At 41.9% G+C, this 25,485-nt stretch overlaps 1 protein-coding gene across 2 annotated transcripts; it reads left to right on the plus strand.

The window, feature by feature from the left end:
* Positions 1 to 1,878: 1,878 nt before the first annotated feature.
* zbtb10 (zinc finger and BTB domain containing 10) lies at positions 1,879 to 25,170 on the plus strand. 2 transcript variants are annotated; one of them, XM_008301206.1, is made up of 5 exons: positions 1,879 to 2,791; positions 10,405 to 11,437; positions 17,911 to 17,976; positions 20,382 to 20,557; positions 21,943 to 25,170. In XM_008301206.1, exons 1-5 carry the CDS (start codon positions 2,117 to 2,119, stop codon positions 22,222 to 22,224), a joined length of 2,232 nt encoding a protein of 743 aa, XP_008299428.1. In that variant the 5' UTR covers positions 1,879 to 2,116; the 3' UTR covers positions 22,225 to 25,170. The 2 variants fall into 2 exon arrangements, with proteins under 2 accessions (XP_008299428.1, XP_008299437.1); XM_008301215.1 differs by lacking the exon at positions 17,911 to 17,976.
* The last annotated feature ends 315 nt before the right edge of the window (positions 25,171 to 25,485 follow it).

The following is a 25,485-nucleotide window of genomic DNA, read 5'->3' on the forward strand; positions in this document are numbered from 1 at the left end:
GCAGGCTGTCACACTTTAGTTGTACAGGCATATACAATATATTTAAGAAATGCCGCATATTTTACACATATCAACGCAACACAAGATAGAAAGACGGATTTTTAGGCAGATACAGCCTCAGTTAACACCTTACAAAGAAACGTAGTCACATACAAACCTCTGATCTAAATGACAGACATCTTGTGTAGTGTTCATGTGAGGCAGTTTTATTGATCTTCCTAAATAGTGTAAACCTAAAGCTGCATTAAAACCAGAATATGAGGAAATCCTGTTTTGCCACCCACTGTAGCTGTATGCAAAAGATACAGATAATAATGCTTGGTATACAACTTTTATAGTCCCACAAGATTTATAGATTTCATTTATTGATTTTATATTATTGGATACATTTTCATCCTTGATATACAACATATTTTCCATGTCTTAATTTTTATTTTTTGGTTTGTATTTTGTTGTCTGGTGTATCTTCTGTTGTCACTAACATACAAGTGGCTGTTGTTTTAAATAATGTCTCTCGTGATGGAAAAACTGTAACTCAGAAGCTAATATCTTCAATAGTTCAGACTAAACTGAACTATCAGGTTTAATTCCTGCATTTACAGTGAAATAAGCACAAGATTGATTTTACCTAAACAAGTGGAAATGCACAACTCAATCAATAAAAGCTTCCATATGCAGCTATGTTCCACCGAGGGGAATAGATTTTTGCATACCACTGTTGTTTTCACTGGAAGGAATTTATATTAGTCAGCTTTATTTCATTTGTGATATCAGGTTGATAGGAAATGCTTGTAAAAGCTGGAGAAATAAATAGACACACTAATTGTACACAACATGCCTGATCACCCCCTTGGGTATTTACCCATTACAGCGGGTTATACGATCCTCCACCTTATTGTAATCAAAACCTGGGTTAAATCCCACTCTAGTTCACACGCTGTGTGCAAAGCCCTTAATTGGACAACACTGAAACTATACACCCAACTATGTGAAACATCACACATGCAAACACACACAAAGGGAGTGAGACGCTAACATGAAAGAGTGCCACCTGCTGGACCTCGTTTTGATGACAAGGAACAGAAAGTGAGTGAAGAAGAAACATGTTGATATGTTAGAATACTTCACTCTAGGCTACAACAAGACACTGGTTTCAGTAGGACAGTTCACACCCAAATCCCATTACGTGACTTTTTTTTTTTTTTTTTAAATATCACACGTTTTTTAAAAAAAAAATATTTACTTTGATTGTTTATTTGCTATTGTACAATGTTGTCTAAAATCCGAATATACTATAAACTATAAAATCATGCTTATATGCAATCTTTATTAAGATCATGTGCTTTGGACAAGGAAATCATTATGTTAATAAACTGGAGTGTTGTTACTAATGTAATAAATATTTAATAAGATTTTTTCTTAAATTTATTTAAATACCACAGTTAATGTACATATATTTACGGATGTCCATATGTGTATAAGCTACTTTTGTTGACACTTTTATGCAGTTTTTAAAAAATATACTTATATAATAAACTATATAAAATGTGTATGTATTATAAAATAACATATAAATCGAATATAGTGCCATAGACACACTTCAAGGTTTCACACATAAGTCCGATAGAAATGTTATTTGGTTATCATGGTCACCCCGCGCAGCAGGAGGGCTGAAGTGGGGCACAAGATCCGACATTAATGGGCTGAGAAAACAAGCAAAGTCAGAAGATGAAAAGCATGCGGAAAATGGGTGCAGCTTTCAAACACAAAAGCCCCCTTGCTGATCAACAGCACCCCCATCTTCCTTTAAAAGCCGCCCCCTCCCTCGCCAACCCCCCCTTTCTCTGGTCGAGGTGCATTGTGGGGAGGAAAGTCGTTGCCATTCGACCTCTGCGGGGCCTGCGCGGACGCAGCGAGAACCCTGAAATTCATTATGCGTTTAAAACCTTTATTTATTTCCGCATAACCTACATACTCTCACCGGGAGGGCCAAGCGGAGAAAAGAAACGACGACGGTCCATCTCTTTCGGGAAAATACATCGTTTACAAATACATTATTTTTTGTCGGAGGTGGATACTGTTGAGAAAGTGAAGATTCTAACGTATATTAAGAAAAATGTCCGGTGAGAGAAACCGCAGGTCGTTGGCTTTCCGAGGAGGTGGATTAGCTGGGTTAACGGGTTCCAGCGGTATCGGTGGGGGGAACTGTAACAGCTGGGAGGCCCCGGCCTGTCAAGACCGACATTTTAACGGGAACAGGCCGGATCAAGAGGAGGACAGGGATCTGGGGGCTAAAGGACCGTCGCAGAAGAGAGTGGAGGGCGCTGGGTCTGTCAGCGATAGCACGGAACCCGAGGCGGAGGAAGAAGAGGACCCGGAAGGGGGCAGCTGGGCAGCCGGGGACGGCGACGATCGTGTCGGCTCGGTGGAAGGGGAGAACGGTTCCAGGGAGGGGAGTAGCTGGACAGCGGGGAACGGTCCCAACAACGCCGACGGCCAGGAGTCGGGAAGCGGTGCGAGGGGAGGCGAGACGGGATCCAGGAAATCTGGGGTAGAGATGAGACCGCAGACGCTGCTTCAGAAACACTCACTGTTCCACGCTTCGTGGTTGCAAGAATTTCCATGGCTCAAATTTTGCCAGGAGACGGGACTCATGTCCTGTTCTTGGTGTCACAACATTGCCACTAAAAACAGCGACGAGCTTGTCAAAGGCAGTCGCAACTACAAACGGGCCTTGCTGCTGAGACATCACCTGTCTTCTGAGCACGGGAGGAATGACCCCACCAAACAGGTAACGTTAGCTCAACGCCAGGACGCTTTCGTTTACTTAACTACGTAACAAGAAATACCTGTCAAACTATTCTCATACCAAATGGCTGCTTCTGTTTTGTTAGTCGCCTTTGATAACAGTTTCTACAACTTCTAAAACACAGCGAAGGCGAAAATGGGCTATTGCTTAAGCTTCACAATCCCTTCCCCTGGCTAATTAGTTAGCACCAGCCTGCTAACCTGAGCTAACAGCTAGCCTAGCTTACTAGCCGCTTGTAGCTGTGCTGTGTAGCCGGAGGTAGATGGCCAGTGGCGGCAGTGGAAAGCCCCGAGTAGGGCAGGGAGTCACCGAGTGGCAAAAATGAACCACTCACCAAGTGTGAGTGACACGAATCTTTCTGATTCAGTTAACATGGAAAAGTGTCGGTGTCGGTCCACTCAATAGTTAATTACACGCACAGACCTGCTCCAGTTTGACACCTGCTAGCTACTGTCACTCCGGAGGCTGTTACTCAGAGCGAAGGATGAACTGGACGTCGCAAGTAACTGTTAATAATTTTTGAACAAAAGGGAATTAATAAATAATTACAAATGGCAGTGTTGTAAAGTACTTTATTAGATGAACACTGTACAGCAAACCCCTTTTGTTGCCTCATCAGCAGTCTTGATTGCTAGCTTGCTAGAGGTCACACAATGGCAAGGGCTCGACCCTGGCAGCCTTTGGGGAACCGCACCCCTACCCAACCCCCCGCCTCTCATGTCGTTCTGCTGCTTCGCAATCCCGGGTGACCTCTGGCGCATTTCTTCCTCCTCCACCTCCTCCTCCCTTTAGGGAGCTAAATTAGAGGCATTGTGCTAGAATGACCCCCCAAAATCCATAGATGGTGTCACTTGCAGGGCTGCACAAGAGGAGGAGAGTAAATCATGTTGCCCGGAGCCTGACAGCTTGCTTGCCCAGAGGCAACCTTTGAATAGGCTTGAATGAGTGAAATAGATGTCAGTAATAGAATGACACAGCATCACCTGAACCTGTCATCTCCTTTTCTGGATTAATGGGCTCTGGTGTTATGCCTTTAAGGCAGAGTTTACAATTTAAAGAAGCCTCATCTTGTATGCTCAAGACTGAAACCATATGTCATACTAATTTGAAATTACCACTCTTAATTTAATTGGTATGTTAAAAATATGTGGTTAGCCTACGCCTGAGATAGGTATATATTTATTGACAGGATCGGTATATGGAATGCTTTTAATTCAGAACGTCCAAGCCATGAACTATGTCTTTATTGATGTGCATGAGATCTTTTTTATTGGTTTCATTATTTTTTATTGCAGTGTAGGCAACACCCCTACAGTACTCCGTTCAGTAACCTCATAAAAACAGGTTTGCCCGTACAGTTTGGTGTCAAAGGGCATTTCTCCCATCGGTCCAATTTTATAAAACAAACTCGCTCTTACATACTGTTCCTTGTACATTGCAACATCCTACTTCATATCCTGACAATGGTCTGAGCTGACAGGAGAATTAAGAGCGGAGGATTTTACTACTACATTTAGTTCCTTCCTTTGTACACGCAATCACTAATCAGAATGACTTAAAGTGATCCACTAACTTGTACACTTCTCTAATTGGTAACGAGAGCAGTAGGAGTGGATTAGGGGCTTGGTGTGGCTTTTCCCTAGCAACAAGGACCCCAGACACTGTATTGAGAGGTTATCCAGGCCATTTCCTCATAGGATGATAGAGCTGGGAAGATAAAGTCCCACTGCTGCATTATTGGAAGTGCTTTAATTGTGATTTATCTTTCATCATTTTTTTTTCTTTTTTTGCCGTTACAATAATTTGTTGCCATGTTGCTCAGTTTAGATCTTTATCTTTTAAGAGTGCCTCTTGAGTAAAACTAATCTTCTTCCTAAATACAATACAGTTTAAATAATGAGCAGCAGTGGAAGCAAGGCTGCATTGTGAAACCGTACATTAAAGGGGAATTATGCTATTATGAGGCAATGTCTTGTTCTATTCACCCATTCCTGATGTTAGTCAGGCCTCTGCTGCATTTGTTAAAGCTAACTCAATTAGCTGTAGCACACCAGGGCAGCTGTGGTAAATGTGGGTATCCTTGGAGAAGGGGGCCGTTGTCCTTAATTTTCTAGAGGCCGTCCTCTGTACAGATTGTTCCCTCGGCTTACTCGTAAAAGGTTATGTTGAGGCAAAAGTAGACCGTTGGGTTTTCTTTGATCAGACATGAGATCACATACGGCGATCCAATATAATTCAGTTTTATTCTCTCTCAATTTTTTTCCTTAAGTTATGTGGCAGAAATAGACTACGCTTAAACCTATTTTCATACCAAAGACGTGCGTGTGACACAAGGCTACCGAGCATGTGTTAATCCCACATTGGTTGTCACAGAGTAGCCCCTTGTCATAGCCATCTACAGAAACTCCATTCTATAACCATCGCTCAATTTACATCATAATACACAGAGGTACATTGTGTAACTAAAACAGTTTTTTTTGTTTCAGTTCTCCACTGCTAGTTTCACCATACACTTTATATTTCTCTTACCATTCCTGTGCTTTCTTGTCTCTCTCATTCTTCAGTGGACGTAAAGAACATATTTAATTTCCATCTCTGATAGAGTTAAATTGCAGACTGGATTTCACGGTGTGTGTTTTTTATTATGTGTTTCAGTTAAAAACCAATATAGCTGCAGTTGAGTTCTTTTGATTTAGTTAAATTTAGCTACCAGATTACTGGTAACTGACTAAATTCCACTTTATTGAAAAATCCCTTCCTTTTTTAAAAATGTAAAGTGTTTTTTTTTTTTTGGCAAAAGCTACAAACTCCTCATTCCATGTTATTTACTAAATTTTTTTTTTTTTTTTGGCAAAAGCTACAAACTCCTCATTCCATGTTATTTACTGTTACTTAGTATTTCACAGTATTAATAATAACTCTGTCCTTCATGTTACTCAGTATTCAGTCTCAGATCAGTATCTGGTCGACGTTATCTATCTGTTAAGATGAGTTTAAGCAAAAAGTACACCAAAATTCCCCGTCAGACACCACATCTCCAGCTGAACGGTCGCGGCCAGGTTGCAGCGACTGACCTGAATACTGTGCGCTGATTCTGCTGAACGAATTTATTGGGTTTAGTTCAAGGACAGCACCGCAGTTTGATGTGTTCTGCTGCTAAGCGTGAGCTTACGATGCCTGACAATCTACAATAATTCCTTTTTGTGACTAAAAACATTTAGGGTTCATGTGCACATGTGTTACGAAGTCACGACTGTCGGTTTGAGTTTTTCTGGGATGATATTTATCAATTTTTGCAAATTCATTCTTCATATGTTCAGCCCAGATCAGGATATGGATTGCACAGTCTGGTCAGATGATGTACAGATGATGAGTTGACAGCCAAACAAATGTTATAACTTCATCACTATGTCGGTCTAAATTGGGTAGAGGATAAAAGTACCATACTTTATTCTCAGAAAGGAAATACAGATATAGTCAGGGACTTTCAAATAGTTTTCAATTCCTTATTTTAGTTGAGACAAACATTACACTCATTGTTTGAGAGTCTCCCCAAACGGGGAAGGGGACCCACCCATTTCAGCCTGGTGCCTGGCAGATAGATGGGATGTTTATTGGGGGCCACAGGTCAGGGGAATGGGTGGGGTGGAGCCAGAGGGAGAATTCTTCTCGTTGAATCCGTCAGTGACACCCCCCCTCCGGCTCTTTAGCATTGTTGGAAGGCTGGGAGACACTCGGTGCAGCCCTCCCACACCTTGGGCCAAAGGCACACTGCAGTATTGTTCCAGCATCTGGGGACAGACGGGTTGGGTGAGGAAAGGGGGGGTTGAGTGAAGGATACAGTAGATGTAGGGAGTTAGGGAACGACTGGTGGAGATGGCCTCAGGGCTGGGCTGGTCATGGGACTGGATTGATGGTGGGTGGGAGGGGGGGGTGTGAGTGAGAGGATGGAGGCAAACATGTGTATACAAGGTAAACAAAAACTGTCTCCAGTGGGTCATTATGTTGCATGGGGACAGTGTTGTATCACATGATCTGGTAGAGGTGTGTCTAAGTGGTTGACATGGATCTGCTGGCCTTGGGGCTTTGTGGCTTGTTTGGGTTTGTGGTTTATTTTGTTGAAGTATTCTTTTCTCCCGAGTTGCAGCATTTCTCGACTGTGTAGTCAGTGCACCAATAAGCTTGAATTTATGGCCATCTTGGTTTGTTTAATCCACCTGTAAATCAACCGTTATTGGCTATTCGCAGTTCATTTTGAAGTATTCGTGTTTGACCCAGATCAAAGGATTCTTCTTCCCCCGCACCTTCTTGGATTCTGCACTCTCTTTTCTGCCTTTCATTCTTCCACCCCTGCCATCTCTGGCTCAAATAAAAACCTAGCCACGTCATGACTGGGGGAGGCTGATATTGTCCCCACATTCTCTCTTGGCTCAAGCTGGTTTTGCCTCCAGCATCTGCTGTGCAGGGTTGATCTGCTGGTTCTCTAAGCTCCCAGCTCACACGTGGCACATCTGGAGAAAGGATGCTGCTGCTGCTGCTGCTGAGGCCAGTATGGAGAAACGCGTCCAGTACCAGGCTGTCCTAGCCTGACTCCAATAGGTGCACACACATGACTCATGAGTCCTGTCAAGTCTTAACCTGGATAAAAGCGATGGGGAGTGGGATGGAGAGTTGGTTGAAATGAGCAGGGAAGGGTCTGCAAATTGTCAGGTTGTAGGAGTCTGAGAACCCTTGTTATTTATGGCATCTCTGGCATATTGCCTCCTTTTTTTCTGTTTAACCTTTATTGCTCTCTGATTTTAAATGTGTATTTGAAGGTATTTTTTGCGTCACGGTGCTAAATAGCAAGTTGAAATTTCATTAGAACTGAACTTATCAGAAGAGGAGAGCGGAAGACAGAAACTGTGCGGGCGCTGGCAATCTAACTTGAAAGCATATTCGACTCCTCTTGCTGTGAAAGCTCTCCTGCCCTTCACCACACCAATATATTCCACCGTAGTACTCAACATGATGACCATGTCCCTCCAGAGGCTTTGATGTGTATATCATGGAATAATTTTTCTCCCTCTCTCCTCATCCTCTTAGCCTCACCCACATGCACCATGGCTCCTTTCTATGCTTGCGAGTGGGAGCTGCTGTGTAATAAGAGAGTGAGTGCCGAGCCTTTTCACAAAGGCCCACAGTGAGTGGACAATAAGCCTCGGGGAGAACACGGGCTATTGTGAAGGCTAAAATGGGGTGACCCAACTCCTTCTCTATCGTGCTCGCTTTCTGTCCCCCTCTGCTCCACATTTTCTCCTCCGCCCTTTTTCCTCAGTGCTCAAGGTTTCGCTCTCGGTCTCTGCCTCATGCTCTTATTCTTTTTCTTTCAGTGTGTGTTATCAGGCTGTGCACCGGCCATTTCTCATTTTCTTTTCATGTTTATTTCTGTCAGCTCCGTTACTACGTTTTTCTCCATCAGAGCTCTACAATGCAGCTCCCGTGTCTCTTAATATTTTCTGTCTTTGCTGCCTCTATTTATTTTTGTGGTCCGCAAAGCATGTCCCCCCCTCCCTCCTCCCCCCCTTCTATCTCTCCCTCATTCTGCCTTTCATTTTATTCCATCTCTCTCCATCTATCCCCCCTCCAGCTGTGGCAGAGGACGATAAGCCCCCCTGTACTGTCCTGTGTGCCCAGGCTGCCCTGGACAAGAGCTGCAGTGTGGAGGGAGTAGGGGTGGTGGGTGGGGGTTGGGTGGGGACCTCAGAGAAAATGGATTTAATCTGAATTACTCGAACTGAAACCCCAGCTGTGTGTATGTGTAGGCAGCTTGGTCTGTGTGTGTTTGCTTGTGTGTACGCACATGCATGTGTGCGCCGAGGAGATGGTGGTGGGTGGGGTCAAAAATGCAGGGCTCGAGCAATGTGAATTATTCTGGATTAGGACATCTGCTGTGCAATTCTAAAATGAGCCAGAGATATATGCCCTGCTTGTGTGTATTATGTTTAAAAACTATAATATTCCACCGATTCAATTTTAGTTTTTTGTAAAGCCCGTGTATTGTGTGCTTATCGTGAGCATGTGTACATTTAACTCAGCTGTGTGGGTTCTATGTGATGCAATGTACAGTATTTAGGAAGCCTATGTACATGTGTGTTATACTCCCCCTCGCATCTGTTTCGTACCAGGCTGGTCCTTGCCCTCCCTACCTCTGTTACGGGGGAGCAGGGTCTGTTAGGGGGTAGTTATATGCTTTTTTTTTTTTTTTTTTCCCCTCCCATCCAACAGCCAGGTTGGTTCCTGGTTTGTACACTCAGCAGCCCTCCTCCAGGTCTAATTATGGCCTGTTTCACATTTAGCGTTTATATTCAAAATATTGAATCTTGCAAAGCTGCTTTACAGCGTAATTTTAGAGATAATAACCAAAGAAAAATTCAGAATGTTACTGCAAATTAGGTCTTGATTTATGCGCCTAGCAAATATATAAAAACAGTTCCTTGCTGTTGCCTCAAAGGTTAAAAAAAAAAAAAGCCTCAGAAGATGCACTTTAACATAAAAACCAGCCATTGAGGAGATTCGTGATGGATGGTGGTCTTAAGCCTGAATTATATCCATCTGTGCTGGATGTAGATCAGGGTGCACAGGGGTCGCTTGGATACGTTCATGCTCTTTTTCTTTCTGAATCCAAGCCCTAGCATGAATTGAATCGCTCTGATTTTCTTGAGGCGCCAGTCAGCACAACATGCTGAGATTTTGGAGGTTTGCATGTCGGCTCCTGTGCAGCCACCAGAAAGCTGAAACATTGTTATCTGCGTAGAAACTTACGCGCATCATCGGAAAAGCATAAATCCACCATTACATGAATAAACTAGTACCTAATGTCTCTAGCATTATCCTGCATTTTTTTTATTCTGCTTACTTTTTTGGAATGCCTTAGATCACTGAACAAAATACACATGTGAAGTGACCCCATGTTGAGGTTTTATCAGCGCAGCTTGTATAGAAACTAAAATATGTTGTTTTGTGGACGAGTGTTATCAGTCTTTCTTTGTTTTTGAACACATCTGACTGATGTGAAATGTGCCGTGTTCTATCACTACACCGTTGATCTGTTACATTAGAGTTTTTGAATGCGGCAAGTTTGGGCTTGTTCGCCAGAGTTTCCTGCAAAATGTATGAAATCCTTAATTAAAATACAAATAATAAGGCCATCTTATGGGAAAGTGCGCAACAATGTTCAGCATTTATTAATCTGTCATCTGAGCCAGCATCGCGTTGTTTTCGGGTGACGAGTTGTGGAGTTTCGGTTGGATTGAGGAAACAAACTATAGGGCGACATACTACTGAGCCTTAAAGTAACATGCTTTTTGTTGCCTCTGTCTCACCCCCCACCCCCTCTTCACAGAAGCCTGTCAAACCTGTTTTACCCCTAGGGCAGGTGCAACGGTATCACACAAGGAACCCAGAGGGTGTATGTGTTTTTGTAAAGACAGAGTTACAGAAAGGAGAAACGTATTTGTGTGTAATTACGTTTGTGCTTGTGTTAGCAAATTGCTTGTGTCCACATTTTCTGTAATCATTTTTTCTCTTCTTTCTTTCACCTTTTCACCTAAAAGGAGACTGTGAGGCCCTCAGACAACACCAGCCCCTCCACTAACTGCTCAGAGGAAGACTACCGCAACAAGCCCAATGAGAACTCCTACTGTTACCAGCTTCTCCAGGAGTTGGACAAGCAACGCAAAAGTGGCATCCTCTGTGACGTCAACATTGTCGTCTCAGGCCAGGTGTTCCGCGCACACAAGAACATCCTGGTAGCAGGCAGCCGCTACTTCAAAACCCTCTACTGTCTGACCAAGGGCGAGGCTCAGGACCAGGCCACTGTCACGCACCTGGATGTTGCCGCTGTGCAGGGCTTCTCCGTTATCCTCGACTTTCTCTACTCCGGGAATTTGCTGCTCACAAGCCAAAACGCCATTGAGGTGATGTCTGTTGCGAGTTACCTCCAGATGACAGAAGTTGTACAGTCATGTCGAGCTTTTATAAAGGATGCTCTGAATATCAGCATCAAACAAGAAGCCCCCGATTCAGTGGTGGTGGATTACAACAAGAGGCAAATGGTGGCCAAAGAGGGACAGAGAGGGCTGGACCGGAAACCAAGCAACTTCTGGGCCACGAGCATCCTGTCAAAGCTATCAATCAAGGCCAGCAACAACCAAGGAAAGGAAGCGATGGAAGAAGATGACGAAGCTAGCAGGGTGAAGGAGGAGACCAGTGACATAGAGGTGACAGTGGTTGGGGGCGAGGGCTGTGCCCTGGTGACCCCCGGATCCTCTGGGAGCTGGACCCACCACAATGACAACTCGTCTGATTCAGCAGAGACCAATGAAACGCGGGCGGCGAGTGGCCAGGCGCAGGTCTTCGTCTGGAACGAGCCAGCCACAGGTGGCACTGCTGCAGCACCCTCAGCAATAAAGCGAGAGGCACCGGACGCCGCGGCTGGAAGTGGGCGGAGGAAAAAACAGACCACCACACGGCGCTTTGTCTACAACTTCCCACCAGAGCCCGAAGAGGGATTCGATGAAGGGATGTTCATCCAGCCCTCGGCCTCCTACCCCAGAGAGGACTTCTCCTCCCTCTCCGAAAATGCTGGTAAGACCCACATTTACACTTTTAACACACCTGTGTGTTTTCCCTTATAAAAGTTCTTAAATAAGTCAAAATGGACTCTTTCCTGTGAGTTATACTCTCTGGACTTGAAATACAGAGACTCCTGTTTCATAGGTAGAAATATGCATGCAGAATCTGATCTGTGATCAGAGCATCATTTCAGTGTAACATCTGTATGATTGATGATATGAAATACACATTTTTCAACATCATCTACGGAAAGCTCTTCTAACACACAGTCAGGACATCATAATTGCATTTTATACACGTGTCATACATTCAGTTAAACAACAATGGCCTATCAAGGGTCAAAAAGAATTTAATTAGAAGATAGGTGTAGAAAGTTTTTTTTGGTTTTTTTTTCACGATGCCAATCCTGTCAGACATCTTCTCTGGCAAGGAGAAGCTAAAGGAATTACAGAAATGTTGTGAAGGAAAATGTAGCGATAAAAATAATCAGCCATCCCTTTTTGTGGCCCCTTTGGCTAAAAAGTTGGAATTTGTTACAAGTGTAAGGGTCTCTGTGTGCTCCTTTGTCTAACTGCATGCATCCCTGTGATAGGAAGCGTTGTGATTAGGACTGCAAACTAAAGCCGCTGCTAGTTAGAGAAACAAGAACCAGTTATGTCAGATTGCATTAATAACCAGCAAGCTGCTTCTCTGCTGTACGCCTCACCCATTCATTACAGTCTACCTGTGTCACGTCAACGTTCTTGATTTACTTTCACATTCGGTTTCATCACCTGAAGCTAAATGGGGCTGGACAAAGCAGTCAGTTTTCCAAATTATGACCATCTGAATTTGAGTGATAAAATCAGGAAATCAAGCTTTGCCTTTAATCAGTAAAGGTGTTTTTAAAAAAGTCCTAAATGTTATGTGTATACAGTGAATTCTTGTTCTAAGAGGTTTAGTTAGGGCTGCATAATATGTAAGATGTGTACTGTGTGGGTATCGAGTTAGTACAACATAGGCAAAAAGTGAAAAAATAACATAGACGATAGCTGGTTTGTATTGGCTGTATGGAGACATGGCAGTTACTGTAAGCTGGGAATAGTTACCGTCTATGTTTACCATGACCTAAGACAGATAGTGGACTCTGTCTGGCTCTGTTTCTATTTGTTTACATATGAGGTTGTGGAAGTTGAATGAAAGCTGTGTGGATTTTACTTTATGCCAGTGTAGCTAATTCTAACTCACCTCTACAATGTGCAAAAAGAAGGAATAAAGGTTTCTGGGGTAGATGCTGACAGGTGCAGGATACAGCATGAATATTTATCTGATGGGAGTGACTCATGAGGAATCAAATGAAAATGAAACGAATCAATTCTGGACTGAAAATCGAATCAGGAGATCAGTGTTCCTGTTGAGTGCTCACACAAGCTTAGTGTTTTTATGCCTGCGCCATTGTAAAAAAAAAAAAAAAAAAAAGGTATTCTAGATATCCAGTTACTAGTTATATACACACCTTTCCCAAAAGACATATTTATGTCTTTGGTAATACACACCATAATTACAATTACTGTCCATAGCATTTCTATTGATTTACCCACCAGGAGGTCAGTGGGGTTGAAGAGGATAACCCCTTTAACCCACCAGTAATCAGCTGTTGGGGGGCGGCATGGCCTCAGATATATGAATAATCTCCCACCATATTGTAATAGATCTATTCATGTCAAATGCGTGACCACTTGACGGCTGCCTGGAGAGCCTAACACAGGCGCGATCACCGCTTTTCACCATCAAATTGAATGCAGATTGGATTTTAAGCTCAGTCAGCACCCTGCTGCTACACCCAAAAGCAGAGATATTTGCTTATCATGCTTTGAACCTGCCATGCATAGTCAACAAGTGAGTCACTCTGGAGCAGGGGGCTTACCAAAGTTAACACCCACCTGGAGAGATGAGTGTGTGTGAGTGTGTGTTGTTTAATCAGAATCCCAAGCAGTTTCTGGGCTTTTTTATTTTTATTTTTTAAAGCTCTGGACACATTTTTACTCTCTGTGGGCTCATTTTCCACTGCAATGTAAAGTCCTGCATCTTTATGGGAACAGCCCAACTAAGCAGAGGAGAAGAAGTGGAGAAAATCAGTGTTTTCTGTGCAGTAACAAAGTTAGATTGCCCTACCTCATGGAAAAAAATAGAATTTCTTTGACTATTTATTTCGCAAGAATTAAAAAATAATGGAATCAACATGTATGACACCTTTCCTATATACTCACATGTTCCCAAATGCCGAAAAGTTCCTGAATTTTTGTCATATGACTGTCACAGTCAAGATATTTTCTTGTTTTGTTTAGCAGAATCTTGTTGGAGCAGTTTTGTCTGTTTGTTTTGCAAATATTTAAACCTAGACATTTGGAATGAAGTTGTTTTGATGGAATACAACAACTTTAAGCATATATTTTTTTGGGCTAAATTTTTGATTTTAAATCCACAAATTCATTTTGTTTTGATCATTTCTGGTATAAATGAGATAACATGCCTCTGAGGGTTCTGAGGGTGAAAGATTTAGGAATATTTTTCCACACAGAAATGTTTAGTTTGTCGTGCACTGCGTACGTTTTTAAAGCAATACTTCATACTGTGGGTAAAAATAGCATCCGATCCCTTTGACCTTTTTAAGTGGCTTTGACGTATTCAATCAATTTTCCAATCCTCTTTTTCTTGCTTGATAAAACACTTCTGTCCTTCCCATCTTTTTTTCTCTTTACCCTTTGATACCTTTCCCTCTCTCTATCTCTTAATCTATCCACTGCTCCGTCCGTCCCGTCCCGTCCACATCCAGCGTAGTGCTCTTGGTAATCTCTTCTCTTAGCTCCAGCCTTCTCCTTCTGTTGGGCCCATTAAGCATGGCACTCCATGTAACCATAATGATATCACATATTAAGTGGAGTGGTATGGGCAGAGGGGGAGGGGAAGTGTGAGGCACAAAGTGTCTGTAGAAATAGAAAGAGAAGCCCTCCCTGATGCAGGATAATGAAGAAAGCAGGGGAAACATTTCTTCCCCCCAGGCCTCCCTAAATGCGCTTGAATGCTCTTAGTGCCTCCAACTCGTCCTAGGGCTCTTTTAATGTGTGCATGAAGTGATCCAGGGTGTTGTAATAGCCTATAGAGACACTGGCTTAAAGACAGTTTGTCTGCAAGTGTGCTAAGTCTCTAACCCTTTTTTTTTTTTTCTTCCCGTCTTTGTTGTTTAGCTCCTCGTCTCTTCTTAATGTACACTACTTTTCCAAATAAAGACATGGTTAAGGCTTCTAGTGGGCCGTCAGTCAAAGTAAAAGGTTTTGAGGCAGCAGTTTACCTCTAAATCATTCTTTTGTCCGTTCACTTGAAACTCCAGATTTCCTTCATGAAAAACATCTCAACAGTTTTATATAGATATAGAATGTGAATATCGTGTCTCTGTAAGGCCGTAAATTAGTAAAGATTTATCCGCGTGGATAGCGTCACTAAAAATAACCTTCTCCTCGTCTTGAACGTCAGATCTGCTCTTCACCACTGTAGCAAAAACAGTGGATGTCTGTAACTAATGGATGCCCCAGTGTCAAACATCTGAGAGCGCTGGTGTCCAGAGAATTTAAGGCCGAAATGTGCAACAAATTACCCTGCTGTTGTTTGATGTTGGGGTGAGAGGAGGGCCTTTGACGCATATTTTAGGCAATAAGAAATGAACAAGTGGCCGAGACATATGTTCGGCTTTTTTCTTCTCTCTCTCTCTATCTTCCCATTTAGAAGTAGTGTCCCCCATGGTACTGGCTGAAGAGTCTGAGGAGTGTTTTTGTGGAGTTAAAGTTCTGAAGTGTCAGGAAGTCTCAACTGTTTTTTGTTGTTGTTTTTTTTCTGATTGATTTACTTTATCAATGTGTACAGTGTCCATTTATTAAGACACAGGCAGAGAGGACAAAGAAAAAAAGAACATTAGAGCAAATGTGAGCTGTCATTTGTTTACAGTAATGTGTGTGTGATCCTATATATTTATATCCTTTGTGTTTCCACGCTGTAGTAGACACCCAGGCTCGCTTTCAGTTCATTCAAACATATTTAGCTGCATCCTTGTCATTGTTGTGTGAGAGCCAAAGTTAACTTAAAAAAAGTGAAATGGGGTGTTGTCATGTCAGGTTTGTCAGTGATTTTATCCACATGAGCGAGGAGAACGGCACATGTAGCTTAAGTGAAGCACATTTTTAAATGATCATATAATTAGGGAAGTAAAATCGTGATTGTGATTAATATTTATTTATTTCGCAGCCCTCCTACTACTGCATTAGCCATTATAATTGAATGTATTGCATCTAAGCGGGTGTCTTTCTTCCTGCACCTGCACTCTGATCATCAGGTGTGTCAGAGTTGGGACTTCACCCTCTCCACTAGCCGCCTCCTCCTCTTTCCCAGTTTTTTTTTCTTAACAATAATCAGCTACAGGCGGCTTTATCTTTGGAACACACAACAGCTAAATAGCTAATCAGCTTGTTTTAAGCATCAGGCAGGGACAGACTAATAGATCAGGGAAGAAGTAGTACTTTCAAGCACTGTGGCTAACGCAGTAGCTGCCAGTTAAAGCAACATCATGATAATCATTCACTGGAAATTTAAAAACGCACGCTCTCAAAAAATGGGTGCAACTATTGTGTGTCATGGATTGAACTGCACTGGCCCCGCTATATTTGTAGAGTTGTAGCACTCCAAAGCATATAAATGCCATTTTTCACTCCATGGTCCAGTACCATTTATAGACAGAAAGTTACTTGTCAGACTTTGCAGTTGGTGACAGCGTTTCCCACAGTCTCTCTCCGCTGTCTAGCCTTGTGCTGCATACAGTGCTCATTTGTTGTGACTCGCTTAGGAAATGTGTCTCACATGATCTGAAATGTTAAATGACGGCGACGCTTTACTAAAATATTCCTTTACAAAGAAAAATAATCATCTGAACGTCGTCACGGAGAAAATGCCAGAGTGCGCTGACCATAGGCTCAGCTATGTTTTGGTTCTGATTGAGTCTCTAGAACTATACAACCCTCTTGCTGTAGTTATCGTTTGTTGCATATTTGAGTTTGAGCCCGTGAATAGCCATCCAGCAATATTAGCCGTCCCACTTTCCCACAGTGATGTCACGCTTTTGGCTTTCATTTTGCTTCAGTTTTGTCTGTGCGCTCATGCTTCAAGGATGGAAATGTTAGTAGCCCAAATGGTGGCATTCTTTCTGCCACGATGTCACAGCTCGTCTAAATAAGTGTTACATCGTTATTCAGAGCGTGTTCATCATTCATAAAATAGTTCAGGCCTGCAAACAGCAATTACACTGATAGTTTATTCTTCATTGATTATTTTTAAAGTGCTTAAAATGAAGCAAAATTATCTGTAGCATTTCACCAAGACATCTTCACACATCTTTTGTCCAAACATTCAACATCCAAATATTTATTTTGCAGTTGTATAAAACTGAGAAAAGCAGCAGTTAGTGCTTGGTAATGATTGACCAAAAACAGAGTCACAGGTGCCGTTACAGAGGCAGCCGGTGTTGGACTTGGACGGCTCACAGACTCACAGGTAGGATAGAGTGGTGGAAAATATGAACAGTTGAAAGTGAGGAGCGGTCTTAAGGATATAAGTGTTTTACCATCGCTGTCTGCTCTCATGGCGCTGAGCTCACAGCCAGCGCACTCGTGGCCAGTAAATTCTTGGGTCTACTCCAAACAAGACTGTTGGATTGTTTAAAGGGTGGGTGCAGCGCAGACACACACAGAGCAGGTGAAACGCATTTGCATGCACACTGCACTCTGTTGAAGCTCACACAAACACACCCACACACCATAACTCCCCCCTCCCACACCCCACACCCCTGCCCCACCGTCCCTGAGAGGTGCAAAGCTGCCAGGGGCAGTCCCTTCCCTGCCCTAATCCACTCTAATGCACTGGGGCTGTCCTCACTATTCCAAATATTGACCTAGGGAGAATGGACGCACACACACACACACACACACACACACACACACACACGTACACACACAGGGGCGTGTCTTTAATGGGCTCGAAGCGCTGATGCTGGAGGAACCGGACACACACACACATACACACACAGGTGCTCACACAAGTGCTTACAAAAGCTGAGTGTAAGATGAGCCGGTGTGAGGGCTCAGCTCTGTCCTCCCCTAATTAACCCCCTCCCTGCTGGAGCCCCGATTAGCTTGCGTTGCCCTGCCTTGAGGAACACACAGCTTTGCATACAGTAGGTGCGTGTGTGTGTGTGTGTGTTTGTGTGTGTGGGTGTGTGAGAGAGTGTGTGTTTGCCTATATTCACTGAAACTTCCATTGTTTCACGTGGGGGTTGGTTCGTTGTGTACACAGGACATTGTGAGGTGTGCATCCCCCCCCACCCCCCTCCTCCTCCAGGCTCTCAACCACCTCTCATCTCTCTTTCTCCCTCTCGCTCCTCTTGTCCCCTCCCCCTTTCCCAGAGCTGGCCAATCAGATCCCGTATAGCATCATCCAAGACTTACAGCAAGGGGAGTCCTGGGAGAATGGTAAGATGCCACACTCTCTAGACGACTGCTAAATTACCAGCATCGACTCATTTAGTGAGTCTCAAAAGCTTTTAGCTGTATGTATCTTTTGAAATGAGTGTGGGCAGTCTGTTTAACATGCCTCCTTTTAACAAGTGAGCAGACAAACACCCTGTTTCTACTCAAGGACTCGTGTTCAACCAGTTTTTTAGGGTGTGGTTGACCTGTGTGAGACCCTTGTGAGGTGCTTAACCGCTAAAAGTTCCAGGAATTACCCAAGAGCTAATGTCTGGGGGCACTTTCCCAGGGGTAAAAGTTACTTTAGTGCATTGTGAGTTTCCACAGGAGGGAAAAAACCCAGTGGAGGTTAGGCAAATCAGTCCGCTAATGTGTCAAAAGCATAGCTGTATACAAATCTGCAAAAATAGACAACAAAGCCTGGACTTTGTTACCAGGTAACGGTCGAACAGATAGCCTTTCCATTCCCAAAGAATATATATTAAGACTGCTAGTATTGTAAATAGTGTATGCAGTGTGCAGTTATTACGTGGTGTGGAATCTGGAGACACTGTTTTGTTTCGTAGGTACAGTAACATCCATTGTCTTTAAAACAGACAACAGGATTTAACCAAACACCAACTGAACTGAAAAAGTAGCAGAAGATTTCCCTTCTCATATTTGCCCCCTTCAGCAGCTTTGTCTAGAAGCTCCAGTGTGTTTTGATCTGTATCCAGGCTGCAAATGCCAACAGCCTGAAGACACAAAGTTCAAGATGGCAGCTTATAGTACAGTCAGTGTAGTTTTAATGTTATTATATAAAATTGAAGTGGTTCCGAAAAGTCTGTGCATAGAGTAAAGAGGGTGTGGGAAATGAGTGGCTAGTTGGAGGGAGTGGATAACGCACGACGTATATGAAACATACAGGTGTGATTGGTGCTGCATCTCCTATTTATGACCCTATTTACATGCACACGATCAATACTGATTTAGACGGAGGACGGGCTGGTGGAGTTAAGGCATCGACTGGAACGGCATGAAGGCTTTTTTGAATTAAACCTAAAGAAATATTCAATCACACTTAAAAAAAAAAAAAAAAAGTAAAGATTTATTTTTTATTTTTCCTTCTAGGCAGGTTTGTTTGCTCTGTTTGTGTAATAACACACAGTTAAAATGTAATTTTCTACTAAACCTCTGAAGCTGAAAATTAACAGCTTGTTGCACTTCCACAAGGTGCTTCTCTGCGCGCACACACACACACACACACACACACACACACACACAGATTGAATACGCAGGTGACCTGCTTCTCATCATCCTTCCCCCTCCTCCCCTCTCCCCCCTAGCAACCTGCCTTGACAACGCCTCTGTTGTGTGCTCCCTGGTTCAAACAAAAGGACAGGCCGCGTTACCCCACTCTCAGCGGAGAAGACTAACACTCTGTTTGGAGCCTTTTCAAAATCAATACATTGCTTATTTATTTGTAGGCCCAGCTGTCCTCACTGGCGTGTTCGCACCAACATCCCTGGAGGGTTAATGAAGGAAACGAGGCGGTGCAGGCAGCACATCTCTGTTTGTTTCTTTACACAGAGAACTAAAAGAACATGTTGATACCACAAGGCTGGTCTGGTTCTTCAGTAATATAAGGCCAAGCTGGGTTGGAAATGAGGTTTGATGGGATTTCAGGCTGGTGTTCATTTCTAAGCTTCGGTAACTTTGTTTGTAGTTGTTTGTTGCTAATCGTCTGTTATTTAACCAAATGTCTGTTTGTTCACAAAACGGCTTTCGAACGACAATATTAGTTGTTCTGCGGCTGAATGAGTGGTTTGCTGTGAGGTAGTGATTCATTATGTTTGCAGTTGTGCGTCATCATCATCTGAATGGCAATAGAAGGTGTTGCAGCTCCATTAATGTGTCCACCGAGCTTGTTCACGGGTCTGTGTTGCTGCTTTACATTCACTGCTAATATGAATCTGCATCCTGTTAGTGATTGCCATGGCGAAGCCCCCAACATCATTAAGTTGAGCTGCAGACAAGCGGCGGTTCCTTAGCAACGGTCAAAGAGACAGATTGCGACGTTAACATGGTCGCCACAGTAATGACTCGTGCCATTGTAGTTTTGTGCAGCTTTGAGTAAATGATCTTTGATCCGTCCACGGTTGTGGTTTTATATTCTCAGTAATGGTTGCCACATCCTAACTCAGTGCTTTGATAAACAGGATATTGTTCCTGACACACCCCTCTCTCATTAGAGGATCTATACAAGGAAATGAAGCTTTTAAGATAATAGTCGTGTTCCTTCTCAGCGTCATTGGTTTAAAGTAACTTCAGTCCAGTTGAGTTTAAATCTGACTTAAGGTTTATTCCTTGAGGAAAACTTGTCTTTTGTCTAATCTTCTTCTGCATCTTTGTGTTTTTTCTCTACCCAGGCGAGTCCTCACACCTCGCCCTCAATAAGCTTAAGTGCCCCCACTGTAACTACATCGCCAAGCACCGGCGCACGCTCAAGAGGCACCTGATCATCCACTCGGGTGTGCGCTCCTTCAGCTGTGACATCTGTGGCAAGCTGTTCACCCGCCGCGAGCACGTAAAGAGACATTCCCTGGTGAGTCCACATATGCACAGGATCCTCTCCTCTCTTCCACCACTGCGTCATGTTTATCCTCCATCTTCTGCCAAACACTACGAGGCTTCGGCCACACTTACATCACTGTGCTCCACCTTGTGTTGTGCGTCTGGCAGCTCTTGCTTAAGGGAGTGAGTGCAGTGGTAGGAATTCTTTGGCTGCAGTGTCTATTTTCTAATGTAGGGAGTATTTCAGGGTCACTCACAAAGTGGTACCATACAGATGGATGTGGACGTTACACGTGTTTACAAATGAGGCGGCTGAGTCAATCATGGCGCTGGCAGCACGACTGGAAGGAACAAATGGGAATAACCCCATTAAATCTAATTTGAATGATTTTACGGTGCTACATTCAGCTGACGTTCATTAGATTGAGCTTATATCCAAGTTTCCAGTAGAGGAAAATGACACATGTAACCGCACTCCACTAGCGCTTTAAGCAGTGGTTCTCAAACAGGGGGTCCAAAGATAATGTCAGGGGGTCGTCAGATTATTGTAAAAAAATTAAAATAAAATAAAGCTTACATTTGTCAAATAAATGTGTATTAGGGCTGTCAAAATTAAAAGTGTATACTTCTTCCCACTCCTTTTTGGAACTTGTTAATATTATGATTTGATTATGCGATATTATTTTACGTTTTTGGTCTTTTTAAAATTATTTTCTTTTGTTTTTATAGATTTTTTTCCCTTTCAATCGTTCAAAATGAATTTAATTCATTCATTCATTCAAAAGAAAATGAACGTGTTAATGTAAAGAGATTAATCTGTGGAATGAACACATTCATTTTTTACGCATTAATGCACAAACAACAAAGTTATTACTCATAAGATATTAAAAATTCAGACTTGGGGGTCAAGAACACAAATTTATGTTAACTTGGGGTTCGTGGCTCAAAAAGTTTGAGAATCATTAGCGCTTAGAGGACCACGAGTTTGAGGCAAATATACTTATTTGCTTTCTTGCAAAACAAGATAAGAGAATCAATCCCATACAGTTAATAATATACAGCCAGCAGCAGTGAGTTTAGCTTATCGTAAAGAGTGGAAATGTGGGGAAACGGATGGTTTAAAACCTGTATTATTTGGTGTGATGGGGTATATGGGTCAGAATATTTCCTGGCTTGCATCAGAGGCTCCCTGGAGTCTCGTTGTTAGTGGGAGGTTACCAGGCAACCAGGAGAGACGACTACAAGTTACTGGCGCTGGAATGGGTGGTTCTTGTCAGGGGTTAACAAACAGCTTACAACACTTCAGTGAAACTGACTCAGCTGATTCTCCAGAATGTCTTCTTTGCAGCTTCAAACGGCAACTAACCCGAAGTCGCCTCACCTCCTCGACCCTCTCCTTCTCTCTCCCTCTCACAGGTGCACAAGAAGGACAAAAAATACAAGTGCATGGTCTGCAAGAAGATCTTCATGCTCGCCGCCAGCGTTGGTATCCGTCACGGCTCGCGGCGCTACGGCGTGTGTGCGGACTGCGCCGACTCGCACCAGGCCACTCAGGAGGGCCTGGAGGGCATTGAGTTTCCTCGCGACGAAGACTTTGACGGGGAGGAAGGCGAGGACGTGGAGGGGGAGGAACCCACCGACAACGACCAATCAAATTGGGGCGAGGGCAACGCTGGTGCTGCCCCGGAAGAGGACTAAGAATTTTAACAAGCTTGAGAAACAAAATAATGAGAAAAAAAAAAAAAAAAGTTGATGTTTAATATATATGTATACAAAAACTAGCTGGTAAACAATCAACTCCAAAGTGCTATCAAATATTGAGGTTACTTAATTGTGCAAGTATACGACAAAGAGATGGATTTTTAAAAAAACAAAAAGCTTTGCTAGAGTGGGAACTCCAAGATGTACAGATTTTATTATTGTTCAAATGTGTCCAACTCTGGGCCCAGCGCCCACAAGAGAACGATTTTAACGACAAATAATATGATGAATCAGGTTTTTTGGTGATGTATTTTTATTTCCTGTTTTTTCGGGGGAGAGTTGGGCAGGGTGATGTAGTTTTTGAGTTGAGATAGGCCAATCATCTAAACAAAGAAATGTTAATTATTTAATTTATGAAGAGAGGTTATTATGGTCTTATCACATGCTATAATTTTTATTTCTGTTGTTCTTTTCTTTTTTTTTTTTGTCTGCGAGCAGAGGCACAGTAAAGGCTGCTGCTTTCTGCTCAATCTGAAAGTATATTGCTTGGTGCTTGTAGAAGTACATGGAAGAAGAGCATTATTGTCCACAGGAAGATTTTAAACTTGCTCTGTAGATCTCGTTTAGACGCGCGAAATATTATATTATTCTTTTCTGTTTGTTATTTTTTTTTCTTCTTTCCCTGCACAAAATCTTGGAACCAAAAAATCTGTTTTGTGACTCTAATGTATCATAGCCATATTTATGATTAATTTAAGAGGGCTGTGATATTGTGCCAAACAGACCGCACACCAAGATTTAGCAGGAAACAAAAACTACTGAATACGCTTAAGAAAAAAAAATCACAAAAAACACAACGTTGGGTTTGTTGTTAAGTGGGGACAAAATAAAAAAAAGATGAATTTAAGTTAAAAAAAAAAAAAAGTACAAGGGGAAATGTTATTGCTAGCTTTATACAAATCACGGCGTCACAGTAACACTTTATTATTATAAAATAAAAGCATTTGACTTTCACTTAAAGCTTGAATTTTTGCCAAATGATGAAACGTTTGGTGCTGTAATGCTTGTTGCAGAATACTGGACCTACAGGCTATATATGATGTTTATAATCATAAAGCTTAAACTGACTCAGTTATGCATATGTAATCAGCTTAAACTATAGAACACTGTTGTGCTACGGCGACTATCAGGTATGCTTTGCCATTGTTTTTAAGCTTTTTATTTTATTTAATGCACACACTCACACACATACCATTTTGTAGAACTACCGGCAGTACTTGTAATTTGACATTTTGAGGACCTAAGTGTACATCAATACCTGTATGCGTTTGTTTATATTTGGTACTGAGGTTTAAAGTAAATACAGTATAAATATATATATATAGAAATATATATATATATTTTGAATCACTTGAACGTTGGTTGAGGGCGGAGAACAGTGCAGAAATCATGATGTGAGATGTTTTAAGTGTAAGAGAACTCCATTTGTCATTTGTAAAAGGTATACAGAAATGTCATCAGTTTAATTTGATATAAGTTTGTTTTCCTTTTTTTTTTCTTTTTAGGTCTGCCAGGTAGAAAACACTTTGTTCCACAAAAAGTGAAGCTCTATGGCGCCTCATAGACATGCACTTACTTTTGCGTTCATGAAAAGATATTTTTTTCTTTTTATGTTTCTGTGTTTCCCCAAAAGCGGGTCTGAATGGAACTATATAAAAACTGTTGTCTTTCTTCCAATGCGCAACTTTTTTATTAGACGTTTTTGGTTTTTATTTTTTTTTTTGTTATTTAATATTATATATTGACTCCAAAATGCAATCAAGACTGTTAATTTCTATTTGTCCAACCAAAATTGTTGTTTTTAATTATTGTTGAAATATAATGTATGAGAAAAAGCCAGGTGAATACTTGCTTAGTGTAGAAAATCCTTGCTCGTGTCTGTAATTGTTGAAATTTTTAAATGTTTTTAATGCTACAGAATCATTCACTTTACCCTAGAAACATATTTTTCGTTTAATTTTTGTCCTTTCCACAGATGTTTCCTTTCTTCTTTGTTATTTCATTAAGCACATATTTTCTAAAGAAACACGGATTGTTTGCGGGTTAAAACCTTGGAACAGCAGTATCTGTTCATATGCAGTGGAATATACAGTATGTACTAAAGTGCTAATGATACAGAAGATGTGTAACTTCCCTTTACGCTCAGTGGAAGAAGATATATTTTAAGTCATAGAGATAGTCATCCTCTTCGTGTCACTTTTACCTTCAAATCACTGTGGGAGGGGTTATATATATATATATATATGTTGAGAATATATGAGATAAATATATATATATATGAAGAATATATTATTTAACTGGTGGATTTACTTAATGGAACACTTTGACAGTCAGCTACAAACCCGCTGTGGCGGTTTGTTTCCGTGAAACTTTAACCTTCCGCTTTCTCTCTCTCTCTCTGTTCACGCTGTGTGCTTGTTCATCACAACCATCCTGTTGTCTTGTTCTTTTGATACTATTTACCATCCTACTGATTTTACTGTAATGAATGAAACTCAAAACTATGATGTATCATTTTAGATTTTATGCTGTATTTGTTATATGGACAAACAACAAAAAAAAAACAAAAACAAAAAAAAAATACTCGATAAAGAAAGCAAAAACACTACAGATGTAAAGCAGAGGTTTTTTTTCCCCAGCTGTATTTTTTTACGCTGTTGCAAAAGGTTGTATTTTTCAATTTCTCTCGAACTTTAACAGTGATGCAAAACTTTGGGCCGCGCCTCAGTGCCCTCCGAACACAAAGCAAATTCAGGTTACTCTTTTTACGTTTTTATCAAAGGTTTTCAAAGATGGAACTACATTCTCCTTTTTTCTGTCTGAATTGTACTACTGTTCCTCTCTATACTACATTTTAAGAATAAAACTTTGATATTGCTTTAACCTTTTTCGTCCGTGTATTTTCCTGCTTTGACCTTCTGCTGATGGTCACTATGAACCTATTTCAGCTGCGAGACATGACAGGCAGAGATCCATTCATTCTCAACACACAGAGCACTGACCGTTTTCTTTTCAACAACTCCAAAGAGATGCACCTCAGAATATCTAATAAAGCAGAACCACACATAAGGAGTATGTACCGATTGTGATCCCAAACCAGCTCCATCTCCTAAAAGCAGTCTGGTCTATTATTACTACTGTAGAGGGGCAACAAATGCGTCATATGCAAGTAAAACGAGCACTAGTGGACAGAACAGA

This window comes from Stegastes partitus, unplaced genomic scaffold (assembly GCF_000690725.1).
Source record: "Stegastes partitus isolate 25-593 unplaced genomic scaffold, Stegastes_partitus-1.0.2 Scaffold34, whole genome shotgun sequence".
Taxonomy (NCBI): Eukaryota; Metazoa; Chordata; class Actinopteri; family Pomacentridae; genus Stegastes; species Stegastes partitus.

Coding starts and splice junctions, on each gene's coding strand:
- zbtb10 (XM_008301206.1), top strand. CDS start 2,117: ATGTCCGGTGAGAGAAACCGCAGGTCGTTGGCTTTCCGAGGAGGTGGA. Junction 11,438..17,910: donor CTCCCTCTCCGAAAATGCTG/GTAAGACCCACA, acceptor CCCCTTTCCCAG/AGCTGGCCAATCAGATCCCG. Junction 20,558..21,942: donor ACGTAAAGAGACATTCCCTG/GTGAGTCCACAT, acceptor TCCCTCTCACAG/GTGCACAAGAAGGACAAAAA.